Genomic DNA, 13,222 nt, shown 5'->3' with positions numbered 1-13,222 from the left:
ACTGAAGCAACAAACCATGGCATGAGCAATATTCACCCAATCCTATACCACACATGAATTTATCTGCATTTTTAAAGTTGTTTTTAAATCACAGTTTAACAAATTACTCTTAGCATTTTTATCAAAATTTTCTAACCATTTTATACTTTTTACTTAATGTTTTTTTTAAATTATTTAAAGTGCATAAAGTGCTTTTAAAGTGCAATCCTTTTTAGATTCAATAAATAAATAAACCAATGAAGTGCATCATAAAACCCACCACTACAAACAGGATGAATGAACTAGTCTTAGCTGGAACCCTCTAGTTGCACCAATTAGCCTGCAATCGTATTCCCAACTGAACAATTACAAACACACGGCAATTATTGGTAAACAGACAAAGCTGACAGCAAGCCGCTCACGGCTGACGGTGATCTCCGTGGCTAATGCTAATGCTAACACAGACTACAGCGGCACACGTCGGCAGCTTAAACAGTCTCTTAGAGTCCATAATTCTGCTCTTACCGGCTGCAACCCGGATTTTGTAGATTAAAACCAATCCTGCACAGTTTCCCGCAGATCTTGATGCTTTTTCCCCAACAGAAACTCACGGCCACTTCGTCTCAGTTCCTCTTCAGTGCTGCGTGTGTCCACTTTTATGCCGCCGGTGGCAAACCTGCAGCCGCAGATTGGTTCCGCCCCAGCTGAGTGTAACACCTGTGCATAAATGCTTCTCCTTGGAGTTTTCAGCTCCTTCCAGTTTAGCGTGACAAACTGCCCTTTTGCCAGAAAAAGGGCACCATGACAAAGACTTCTGTGATACTTAGATACCAGATCTAATTTTCTAAGTACCAAGTCATTTTGGACTATTGTGAATATTTTTTTTGTCATATCTGAAGTCCTTGAAGACAAATTTTGAGCAATTTTGAAGAATTTTCAAGATGTTTTGGACTGACTGTTTTCTCATTTTGTGAATCTTCTGAATGATCTTGGACAGGTTTCGAGTATCTTAGACACATTTTAAGTCGCTGTGGAGAAGTTTTGAGGCCTTTTGGTCATTTCATTTTTTTGAGTTTACCTGTAGTACTTGATTGTTCCACAAGGTGGAGCCTCTTACTGTTTAATACTGTAGAGACCAAAGGAGGCGTCATTCAGACTACAGTTCATGCTGACGATAGGGCTGGACCTGAATATCTGAATATTCGGTCATGATGGTGGTATCTGAATGTTTATTTTGAGATCCAAATATTTGGATCCCCCACCCCCACCCGTCAGACGATGTTGCGTGATCCGCATTCGTCTCACTAATTCGTCCGATTCGTCACTCGGTCTGAATACACCATACTGAGGTGCAACATGGGAGAAGCACAACCAGCACTTTCTTACTTTTAGACCAGTCGACTCGTCTAAATTGACATTTTAAATGTTAATCGGCAGGGAAATTAGTCTCTTGGAATACAAATGTAGGTCTTTGTTCTTTGTGTTTTCTGCAGGAACAAGCTGAGATTTTTGGTGGCTTATTCCTTTAAAGTGAGACCAGCCCCGGCTCGTCTCAGCTTCTACACAGGTAGATCATCTAACAGACACAGGAGTGAAGCTGTTTACACTCAAACATCAGGTTTCCACAACGTAAATTATTAAAGTTTAGGGTGAAGACTTGGTTTCAGGTTAGCCTAAGGTTGAGATTGGTTCAGATTTAGCTTCAGATTAAGTTTAGGTTCAGGTAAGTGATAAAAGTGTTTGTTTACATGTTCTTACCTTTCTGCTGGAATTCCTGAGGGGGAAGCAGAAACACGTGACGGTTAGATTTACAGGTAAAGATATCAGGAAAAAGAATTAAGGAAATACGAGATCTATGTTAGTTTTAACCAGGGTCAGATCACCGATTTATATCCCTAAATAATTTATATAGAGTCTCTGACTAAACTCAGCAGGTGAAATAAGTTAGTTGATTACTTTTTAATGTTGTATTCTTTCATGGAATCACAGCAAACCTCTCAGATTCAGATTCTATATTTAAAAAAACACATGATAAAACACATGATAACACAAATACTACAAAAGTAATAGCCTATAATCCTCTAGATTTTGACAAACTGATTCGAAAAACAGGCGCTGAACAACACTACGAGAGCAAAACAAAGTTGTAAATGTTGCTGGTCAACTGAAAGATTAGTTGTAACTTATCAGTTTTGTTTAACTGAAATGAGCTGCATATTTAGCTGATATTTCTGTTTCACTTTTCACTTAGTAATTTCATTTTTTTCATTTCTATAGAAAGAAAAACTACATCTTATTGGCATCAAACGCTAACTTTTACACTAACTTTCTTGCTAACTTTTACACTAAAATATCCTATATTATATGATATTTCTCCATTTCCCTTTTCACATTGTAATTTTTTCATTATTGTAGAAAGAAAAACTGAATCTTCTTGATATCAAACACTAACTTTTACACTAACTTTTATGCAATCTTTCGTGCTAATTTTATGCTAACTTTTGCGCTAACTTTTATACTAACTTTTGCTCTCACTTTATGCTAACTTTCATGCTAACTTTTGCACTAACTTCTAAACTAATTTTTACGCTAACTTTCACACTAACATTTGCACTAACTTTTACACTAACTTTTGTGCTAACTTTTGCGGTCACTTTATGCTAACTTTCGCACTAACTTTTGTGCTAACTTTTACACAAACTTTTACACTAACTTTCGCACTAACTTTTGTGGGAACATTTACGCTAACTTATAAGCTAACATTTACGCTCACTTTCGCACTTACTTCTGCGTGAACTTTTACACTAAGTTTCGCGCTAACTTTTCCGCTAACTTTTCTATTGTATCTGCTTTGAATAAGTCAAAGCCATGCATAAACACATTTTACCTTCTAAGGTGTGTGTTGTCGGGCAGTAACTGGCTCTGCGAGTGGGTGGAGCCACTGGAGGAAGCCCCTCCCTCTTGTCTTTCCTTGGCCAATCACGTCTCTTTGCCGCCGGCTTTTCAGCGATGTAGACGATTCGTATGTGTTGACAGCGCTCACGATCTTTACCACTGAGGAAATCTGGGAGGTCGTTTACCTTTCAGAGAGAGAGAGAAAAGAGATGAAACAGATTCTGGTTAAAAAAAATTAAAGACATCAAGAGCAAGAAGTACATTAAAAACGCAAAAATAAATATTAAAAATAAATAAATGCATCAGAGAATTCTTTACATTTTCAATAAATCAATGAACAACACTACATAAAACCTTTTTCTCTGTGCTCCTTTTCCCATTTTATCTAGCTTGCATTTTTGCCTACTTTGAAAAGCACTATACACATATTTTTACTATCATTATAAAATATGATTAATCAATTAACAGAAAAGTTTGGGCAGATGGGGCTCGTAAACCTTGGAAGGCTGCTCATCTAGGAGAAGTATAACTCTGAATCCAAACCACCGCTGCCTTGCGGTTTACCCACTCGAGGGAAAGGCTAGGGGAGTAAACCCCGACAGAAAATCAGGAGCTGGGGTCCCGAAGGCAATTTGACATTCAGTGTCACTCCGGCAACTCCTGTTGATGTCCAAGCTGTATCGACACCTGTTGTTCTCTTGGATCCGCCGGCAGCGTGGAGAGGGGGGCTTGCTGCCTGGACAACAGCTTGTCTCCCATATACATTTCCCAGGCTATGTAGCTCCACTGGAGAGGACACTCCAGCATCACTGAAATGTGACGACACAACACAGGAGTTGTGGAGTCACCGGTTATAAGCCCAACCGATTGGCGAAAGAAATGGGCGCCAGGGGCCATCTCCGTTGGTGGGAGAAACCATCGTAGTCTCACTGAACAGCTATCGCCCGCCTGTATATTGTCCAGTATACTTTGCAGCTCCCGATATAGTATATTGGAGCTGCAAAAATCATTAGTAGAGCTAAAAATACTATTTTAGAGACAAGAACACCATTGTTAGAGCTTAAAACAGTGTTAATAGGAGTGAAACACGATTGTAAGTGGTGAAAACACCAATAGCAGAACTTTAAACACCATAGTTAGGGCTTAAGAAACTGTTGAAAGAAAAAACATTATCGGAGCTGGAAACATCCTCGGTAGAGCCAAATACATCATTTTTGAGCCTAGAGTACCATTATTAGAGCTTAAAACACCAATATTAGAGCTAAAAACAACATCATTAGAGCCGAAACAACAAGTCCTCAAACTCATACGACCACACAGGTCGTATGTAACGTGCCCCGGAATACGATCCATGAGAGCGCATTAACGTTAGCGCCCCTACGGGAGACAGGAGACAGGAGACAGGAGACAGGAACACATTACGGGATTTAATTCGTGAAACAGCTTTTCCCTCGCGAAATGGCTTTTTCCTCACTTTCGCAACACGGGTTTAGGGTTATGATTAGGGTTAGGAACAGTGTTAGGTAAAAGTTTGTTCATGGTGACGTTTCAGCTGAGACACCGGAGTGTTGATATTTACTCAACCGCCAGAGGTCGCTTAACGTCAAAACGTAACACTCGGTCGTAATACGGGCGTGTACAGATGACCTATGTGGTCGTTTTTTGTTTGAGGACAGTCTCAGTCGAAAACACCAACAGTAGAGCTAAAAAGACCATTCTTAGAGCGAAAACACTGTTGTCAGTTCTTAAAACACCAGATGATTCAGATGCACCTGCACACATCATCAGTAATGTATCCTGGGGTCATAGGGTGTTTCGGGTCTTTCAACATTAGACACCCTCGCCCAGGCGACCCAGCTGCGGTTGATCAAGCCGCAGCTTGTGTACAGGTAGCATTTGCTTCCCCCCATGGTTCTCCTCTCCGGATCCAGAGCCATCTCAAAGCTTTCTCCGCTGCTTCGGTGATGTTCTTGATGGCTCTGCTCCTTGCCATTCCCGTGATATCCAAGGCACTCAGGGCTTTGTGGAGAGATTGCCCCACAAATCCTCCGCTGCCAACTTCGATGGGCATGCACCTTGCCTTCCAGCCCTGTGTACGACAGTCGATGGCCAGATCTTCATACTTGGTCCTCTTCCTTTCATGGGCCTCCCCCAGACGGTCCTCCCATGGCACCGCCAGCTCCATGATGATGATGTTCCTTGTGCTCGCTGAGACCAGAAGGATGTCTGGCCTCAGGGTGGTTCTGACTATGTGCTGGGGGAACTTCAGCTGCCCCTCTAGGTCTACAGACAGCTGCCAGCCCTTGGCAGTTGCCAGTATCCCTGCTCGTGGCTTCTTGTGACCTGATCTTAGCTGGGTTCCTGCTTTGACAAAAGCGATTGTGCTGGTGGTGTTGCACACTCGGCTGCCGCTGCTGATACCTTTGCTGATGGCTTCTGCAATAGGTTTCAACACCTGGTTGTGGTGCCAGGTGTAACGGCCTTGGCCGAGCACTTTTGGACAGGAGCTCAGAATGTGCTCCAACGTTCCTCTTCCTGAACACAAGTGGCAGTTTGGAGTTTCCACTTTCCCCCAGGTGAAGAGGTTTGCTGGGCTAGGTAGGATGTCATAGACTGCCCGGATGAGGAAGCCGATGCGGTGTGGCTCAGTCTGCCAAAGATCCGTCCAGGTGATTTTACGGCCCATGGCACACTCCCATCTGGTCCAGGCCCCCTGCTGCCTCAGACCAGCCACTCTGCTTATCCTTTCATCCTCCACTGACCTCCTCTTGTATCTGCCTTCACTTCTCCTTCCCCTTGCACTCCTTGTGCTGAGGTGGTGTTTGGAACATCTCCAGGCCTGCTCTGCCGTGAGCCACCACACCCACCAGATCTCTGTGGTGCAGCCGTGACTCAGCATCCGCCACTGCAGCCTGGGCACTCCACTTCCTTCCGGTCTTCACCACTACTCCTGCCTGGGCCACCTTTGGGTCCCTCGAGTCTCTGTACATTAGCACCTCTCGTGCCCGTGTCACCTTGAACTCCTCTTCCAAAGACTTTAGGGGCAATCGGAGCTTTGTGGTGTTCCCATAGAGTGCAATGTTAAGCATTGGGGCAACCCCAACCATCTCCTAAGAAAGGAGCTAGCCTTCCTCTCCATGGTCTCCACAGTAGAGATGGGGACCTCATATACCAGTAGTGGCCAGAGTATCCTTGGCAATATACCATGCTGGTATATCCATGCTTTAAACTTGCCTGGGAGGCCAGATCTATCCACAGATCTCAGCCAACTGTCCAGTTCCTGGCGGGTCATCCGGACAGATGCAAAGTCTCTGAGGCTGCAGTCAAAGGCTTTGCCCACACTCTTTACAGCTGTCTTTCACCTGTCTGTGACCTTGCCCCTCTTCACCACTAGTGATCTGGACTTGGCTGGTTTGAATCCCATCCTGGCTCACCGGATGAGTTTTTCCAGGCCTTGGAGGATCCATCTGCATCCTGGCACTGACTCAGTAGTGACTGTCAGGTCATCCATAAAGAGCTTAAAACACCAAAGTTAGGGCCTAAGACAATGTTAACAGAGCCTAAAACACTGTTTTTGGAGCTGAAAACATCAATAGTAGAGCTAAAAACGCAATGTTTAGGCCAAGAACACCATTACTAGAGCTGAAATCACAAATAGTAGAGCTTTAAACATCATTATTAGAGCTGAAAACACCGTTAACAGAGGTGAAAACAGCATTATTAGAGCTGAAAAACAATATTAGAGATGAAAAAGAAACATTAGTAGACCTGAAGAATTGCTATTTGACAAGAAAACGTCATTATTAGAGCTGAAAACACGGGTATTAGAGTTGAATACACCACTAATAGAGATAAAAACTGTATTGATAGAGCCGAAAATGCAATTAATAGATCTGAAAACACCATTATTAGATCTGAAAACACTAGAATTACATTTAAAAACAGAATTATAAGATCTGAAAACACTGTTATTAGAGGAGATATTACTGTTATTAGAGCATTCTCTGTTAAAGTTTGTTCTGAAACAAGTTATAAACACTTTTACTTTTGAATATTTTAGTAAATTAATTACTATAATCTACATGCTGACTGTAAATAAACAAGACAAAGCTGTTAATAAGATGTAGGAATAATAACTAATAATCAGTTATTGTTTTAGGGATTTTTCAAAATACATTTTATTTTATTTAATTAAACACACACACACAGAGTACTTACTGTTTACTTAACTGATCTACTTAATGTTAACAGTCAACCTGTCGAAGATCAACACTGCAGAGAAAGTAGAAGCTGGTCAGCTGATTAGTAAGCCCTTATCCTCAGATTATATTTAACTGGACGACCCGGTCTGGTGCAGCGAAGGCTTAAAAAAGCCTCAGAGCTAAATAATACAGTTCAGCACCACATAACCTGCAGAATCCAAACAGAAGAGCCTCCAACTGGTGTTACATCTCGTTATGTCACAGGTTTAACGCTAATCCTGCACTAAACTGCTGACCTCCTCAGCAGGTAAATTCTGCTGGATTCCCCCTCGATGAAACAGAAACCGACTCACCGATTAAATAACGACAGGATGGAAACATCAGGGGCACAGGAAAAAGACAGAAATGTTGTATTTCCACCTGGTTGTTCATCAGTTAACCTTTGGTTTCAAGGAGAGAATTTGTGCTCTTAATAGTCACATAATGATTGCAGCACAAAACGTGCATAAATTTCAGTTTGCGCTTGTAGATTTAATAAAAATTAGGTTAAAATTTGAGCCACATTTAAATGGAACCTTGTTGAAGCTGTGCCATTATTCCTCAAATACAGAATTAATTGTATAAGAAACAAGAAAAAGTGTCCTCTAGAAGGAAATTAACTGTAGAGTGAAAAACTGTTGAACTTTAATTCAAAAGAAATCAAAAAGTGTCTCAATATGTATACATTTAAAAATAATAGGTATAAATTAAGCTAGATATTTAACAGCAGTGTGCACCTCATGAATATAGGAATATTCTTAGTAATTTTCTTCATTTGTTAGCAGTGAAAACATCGTTACTCGATCTGAAAACACTTATTATTAGAGCTTAAAACTGTTTTATTTGAGCTGAAACTACCGTTAATAGATCTGAAAACACCATTATTAGAGCTTCCGACACCATTATGAAAGGAGAAAACACCACTATTAGAGCTGAGTATTTTTTAAATTTGAAGCAAAAACAGCATATTTAGAGGTTAAAACATTGTCAAACGTTGAAAACATCGTCATTAGAGCTGAAAACTATTATTTGAGCTGAAACTACCATTAATAGATCTGAAAACACCAATATTAGAGTTTAAAGCATCATTATTAGGGGTGAAAATACCATTATCACAGAAGATGATGTTTTAAATTAGTAATTAGAGGTTAAAACATTACTGAAGCTGCAAACGTCATTACTAAACTCACCAGATCGATGTCGCGCACGCGCCCGAAGCTCACAGCGGCGGTGAGCGCGCGAGGAGGGTACTCGGTCAGGTATACGCGTTCGTCGCTCAGCACCACGTGCATGTACACCTTGTTGACGGTGTCGGACCGAACCACGCACGGTTCGTAGGCCCGGATCCGCTCGTACACGGCCCGCTCCGTGTTCCGCTTCAGGAACGAGTCCAGCCGGACGTTCCGGCGGCAGAGAAGCGTCCCGGCGCCGGTCCGAGCCATGATGAAGAGCCGGTCTGAACCTCCGGGGCCGTTAACCTCCCGTCTGAGCCGAACCGGCCGATCCGCTGCCGGTGTCCATCCGTTACAGGTGACGCTGAGAAAGTAGCGAACAGGTGAGGGGCTCCGGTATGATCTGAAGCAGGTGAAATAACGCTGCCGGGCTCCGTTAGCGAATACTGCTCTCTGATTGGACCGCGGAGTGGAGCAGGACGAAGGTGATTGGCTGGAAGATAAACAGCTATTTCATAATTTAAGAAACAGTTAATTCCTACTGCGCATGGGCGGATTAACTTCTTCAAAGTTATTATTGGCCCTTTTTGACGTCCATTTCTGAAATTAATTTTAGTTTGTTTGTTAAACTTTATTTTTACAGCAGATTTTGTACATGTAAGTACAGCGAAAATAAGACAGTTTAATTATAAACAACTTGACACGACTAAACAGTAAATAAGCAATTAAAAAACGAATAATAAACCCAATGAAAATTAAAATAATGAATAAATATTTACTGCTAATTAGTAGACTCAGTTAAAAATGCTTTACAAGCTGATAATTAGAGAAGAAGCAATAATATACCCTATGAAATTAATATTATTAATAGAATTTAGCTCTTTACTGCTAATTAGTTGATTGTTGGTTTCCTCACTTTCAACCTCAATTATTTTTTTTATTCCATTTTATTAATATTACTCATAATCAAGCTTTGCTTGTACAGCAGGTTATGTACACGTAAATCCATCTAAAATAAGGCGGTTTACTTACAAAACAACTTGGCTCGACTGAATACAGTAAATAAACGTCACAGAAAACTAATAATAAACCCTCTAAAATATTAGATAATTCCTGCTAATTATTGAACTCAGTTACAAGTTAACATCAATAATAAAAATGTGCAATTTACTACTAATTATTTAGCTGTTGTTTTGTTTTGTTTTGATTTTGTTTTCCTCACCTTTGACCTCAATTGTTAACCCAGAAAATATACATTGTGGAAAACTAATAAAATATACCCTATAAAAACTGAAACAAAGATCAAATAATTGCTAATAATTACTTTACTTTTGCTCTAATAATAATGATAATTAATTACTATAAATGAGTAAACTTCAATAACAAAGCTGAAAACAAGACAGTTCATATGTAAACAGTAAAATAATTTGACATTACTGCACACAAAAAATAAAAATGCTGAAAAAGTAACAATAAATCTGATAAAACTGTTATTATTATCAATATATAAACAATAAGTCAGGTCCCTGTCATCTATCTGACACATATAAAACAACACCATGAAATAAAAATGGTTTCCAGTAGATAAAAAAACTTTAAAGTTGTTTAAAGATTAGATTTTTAAAAATATCAATTCTGATAATTATTTATTCATTTGACTTTACCTTTTAAAGGAAAAAAATGCAAAGAAATTGTGAGACAGTGTTGAAATAATTCTGCAAATATTTCACATTTTTTGACATTTAATGCACTTAATCCACTTTTACAGACCTTCTGTGGTGGATGTCCCTTTATACTGACGTATATAATAATTATAGTTATAGCAAAATTGTTAAAAAATATATTTTTAAAATTAGTACACGTGTGAGAGTCCAGTTTTAATAGATAACTAAATGTTTTTGTGGTTAACTGAGATTTCTATTAGTGTTGTTGTAGTTCATGAATCTGACCACTAGGTGCCAGTATACTTCAGACTATCTTAATATAAATTCTGTTTATCGCCTAAATATATTTTACATGCAGTTATTCCTCCTCCATCCTTCTCTGACCTTCCTGAAACTGGAGTCGAGGCATTTGCAGCTTTGAACGGGATCTTTGTGCCCACGGCGGACATGAAGGCAGTTTTGTTTTGGAGGTTTTTAGACGAGTAAACTCAGTCTTTTATGCGGCGGTTAGCAGAAAACCGAGACACTGAAGGAACTCTGAGGATGAGCCAACGAATCTGAAGCTGCCGGTTGTTAATTTTAGGTTTGAAAAAAACTAGAAATAACAAGAAATAAACATTTATCTGAGTGCAGCTGGCGACATTCATCATATCTGAGGTGAAATGTTTCAACCTGTCCCTTAAACTGGAGTTTGAAAAGGATTTCTTGACTTGTTTTAAAGAAAAAAAAATACAATAAAAATGACAGAATTAGAGATCACAGATGAAATTACATGCTACAATTAATGTAGATGTGTTTTTAAGAGCAAATAACATGAATATAGATGTAATTTAACTGGAGATTTTAGCTCTATGGTGTTTTACGCTGTAATATTGGTGTTTTCAGCTGTAATGATGGAGTTTACAGGTCTAATGATGATGTTTCCAGCTCTAATAAAGTCACTTTAAGCTCTGATAATAGTGTTTAAAGCTCTAATACTGGTCCTTTCAGCTTTTATGATATTGTTTCCAGTCCTATTAGGGCTGTTTTCAGCTCTCATAATGGTGTTGTAGGCTCTAAAATGGTGTATTTAGCTCTACTGAGGATGCTTTCAGCTCCAATAACAGTGTTTTAAGCTCTATTAACAGTGTCTTAAAGCCTAACTATGGTGTTTTAAGCCCTAACTGTGGTGTTTTCAACTTTAATGACATCTTTCATGTCTAATGACGCTGTGTCCACCTCCACACCTAATATTTTTAACCTCTAATAATGGTTTTATTTATTTACTTGCTTTTAAACCATTAAACACGAGTGGTTTCTAATAACTGAAATGGTAAAAAGGGACTTTTTGGTGACTAATAACATGAATATAAATGTAATTTAACTAAAAGAATGTAATTAAAATCAGGAAAAAATTACTTTTTTGTGAAAAAATACACTTAACTGATGCAATAATGTGCAAACAGCATATTAGTGCTGTTTTGGATTGAAACTAATGATTATTTTTGATATTATTATGAAGTGTTCCTTGATTAATTGCTTTTATTATTCCTAAAAATCTCAAAAGTGTCAAAAATGCAGTCAGACTTACCTACCTCGACCTCAAAATGATTAAAAATAATTAAAATTTTCTCAATAATTCAAAGGAAAAGCAGCAAATTCTTACATTTAAGAAGCTGAAACCATGAAATATTTCGCAGTTTTTATGGTAATTTTTAAAAAATTAACTAAACAAAAAAGCAAATTTTATATTTGTGTTTGTGTGTGTTTTAATGAAAAATCTCAATTTGTGAAGTAATTAAAGCTGTTATGGAAGAAAACTGTGACAAATATCATCAGAAATATATATTTAAACCTTAAAATTAAGAAAAATAATTACATTTATGGCAATATTTCACAGGAAAAGCAGCTAATTTTTATATTTGGGAGGCTTGAACCATAAAATAGTTGACATTTATGTAGACTGACAACTACAAAACATCATAGTTTATTCAATCATTTTATGTGTTTTTAATACAAAATGTCAGTTTGTGAACTAATTAAAGCTGTTAATGGAGTTAAAAATGAATGGTGTTTTATTTCTATGGTTGTGGTCAGCTGGGTCGACTGTACTCCTTCATCATCCTCATCATCATCAGCGTTTGTGTGCAGCTGCAAACATCAGCAGTGGGCTGACGGCTCACACTGCCGTCTTTGTTCTGCAGAAGAAGAAGAAAACAGTCACATTTCCAGCAGAGAGATGGAGATTATGGCCTCATGACACTCAAACTGGACTCAGTTGGTGGCGACATTCGTGGCATTTTGAAGGCTGATGATTACAGTTCAACATTTAAAAATATAGACTCTGACTAAACTAAGTCATCAATGTGGTGTTTTTTTAAAACATTGAATTACTACTTTGTTCCACTTAAATTTCAACAAATATAACATTCGAATTCCAAGTCACTTGCATCCCTGAACTTTCTTTTCTATCCTGGTCATTAGCATTGCTATGGTTAGCTATTAGCATCCCTAGACTAGTATATAGCTTCCCTAGGCTGTTGATTAGCATTTCTAGTGTATCTTTTCTAACCTGGTCATTAGCATCCCATTGGTTAGGAACTGGCATTTTTAGACCAGGTACTATCGTCCTTAGACTAGTGTACATCGTCTTTGGGCTAATGACTAGCATTTCTAGACTGGTCATTAGCATCCCTTTGGTTAACAACTAGGCTATCACTTCTGCTGTTTGGTTTGTTTTTACTACAGATTATCAAATATCAACAAATATAGCATTGAAATTTTGATATTACATAGATAAAATCTACAGACATCCTGGACCAATCATTAGTTTGACTACTGACTAGGATTTATTAGCCAGTGACTCGCATTCAAGGGCTAGCAGCTACTGCCTCTGGACAAATAGTGTTAGTAGGCTGGCAAAAAGCCTCCCCACATAAGTCACAAGCATTCTTAGGCTGAATAATAGCCTCTCTAAAGGCTAGTCCTGTTTGTAAACTATTCAATAGCATCCCCAAAGCAGTGACTAGAATTCCTAGGTGAGTGACTAGCATTTCTGCACTGCTTACTAGGACCACCAGCAGCCTCTCTATGCTACTAACTAGCACTGTAAGGCTAACAACTGGTATCCCTTTTCTAGTAGTGTCCCGAGGTTAGGGACAAGCATCTCCAGACCAGCAAAAAAACCTTCCTAGGCTAGCAGCTAACCTTTGTATGTTAATTACTAGCATAACCACACTAGCAGCTAGCATTTTGTGGCAAGTAGGGTTCTAAGAAGAGTGGCTATAATAAA

At 38.9% G+C, this 13,222-nt stretch overlaps 1 protein-coding gene across 1 annotated transcript in view; it reads right to left on the bottom strand.

Annotated features, from left to right (window-relative positions):
• c1h12orf56 (chromosome 1 C12orf56 homolog) overlaps positions 1-8,739 on the bottom strand; it is a 36,680-nt gene extending 27,941 nt beyond the window's left edge. The window contains exons 1-3 of the mRNA XM_051949760.1: positions 8,306-8,739; positions 2,867-3,059; positions 1,738-1,753 (exon numbers count right to left, since the gene is read on the bottom strand). Of these exons, the coding sequence (XP_051805720.1) occupies positions 1,738-1,753; positions 2,867-3,059; positions 8,306-8,557 (461 nt within the window). The 5' untranslated portion in view covers positions 8,558-8,739. The remainder of the gene's footprint in view (positions 1-1,737; positions 1,754-2,866; positions 3,060-8,305) is intronic.
• Between the last annotated feature and the right edge of the window lie 4,483 nt (positions 8,740-13,222).

The sequence above is a fragment of the Acanthochromis polyacanthus genome, chromosome 1 (genome assembly GCF_021347895.1).
Source record: "Acanthochromis polyacanthus isolate Apoly-LR-REF ecotype Palm Island chromosome 1, KAUST_Apoly_ChrSc, whole genome shotgun sequence".
NCBI classification, from domain to species: Eukaryota; Metazoa; Chordata; class Actinopteri; family Pomacentridae; genus Acanthochromis; species Acanthochromis polyacanthus.
Note: the sequence above shows the minus strand (reverse complement) of the source record. Positions and strands in the feature narration are given on the sequence as shown.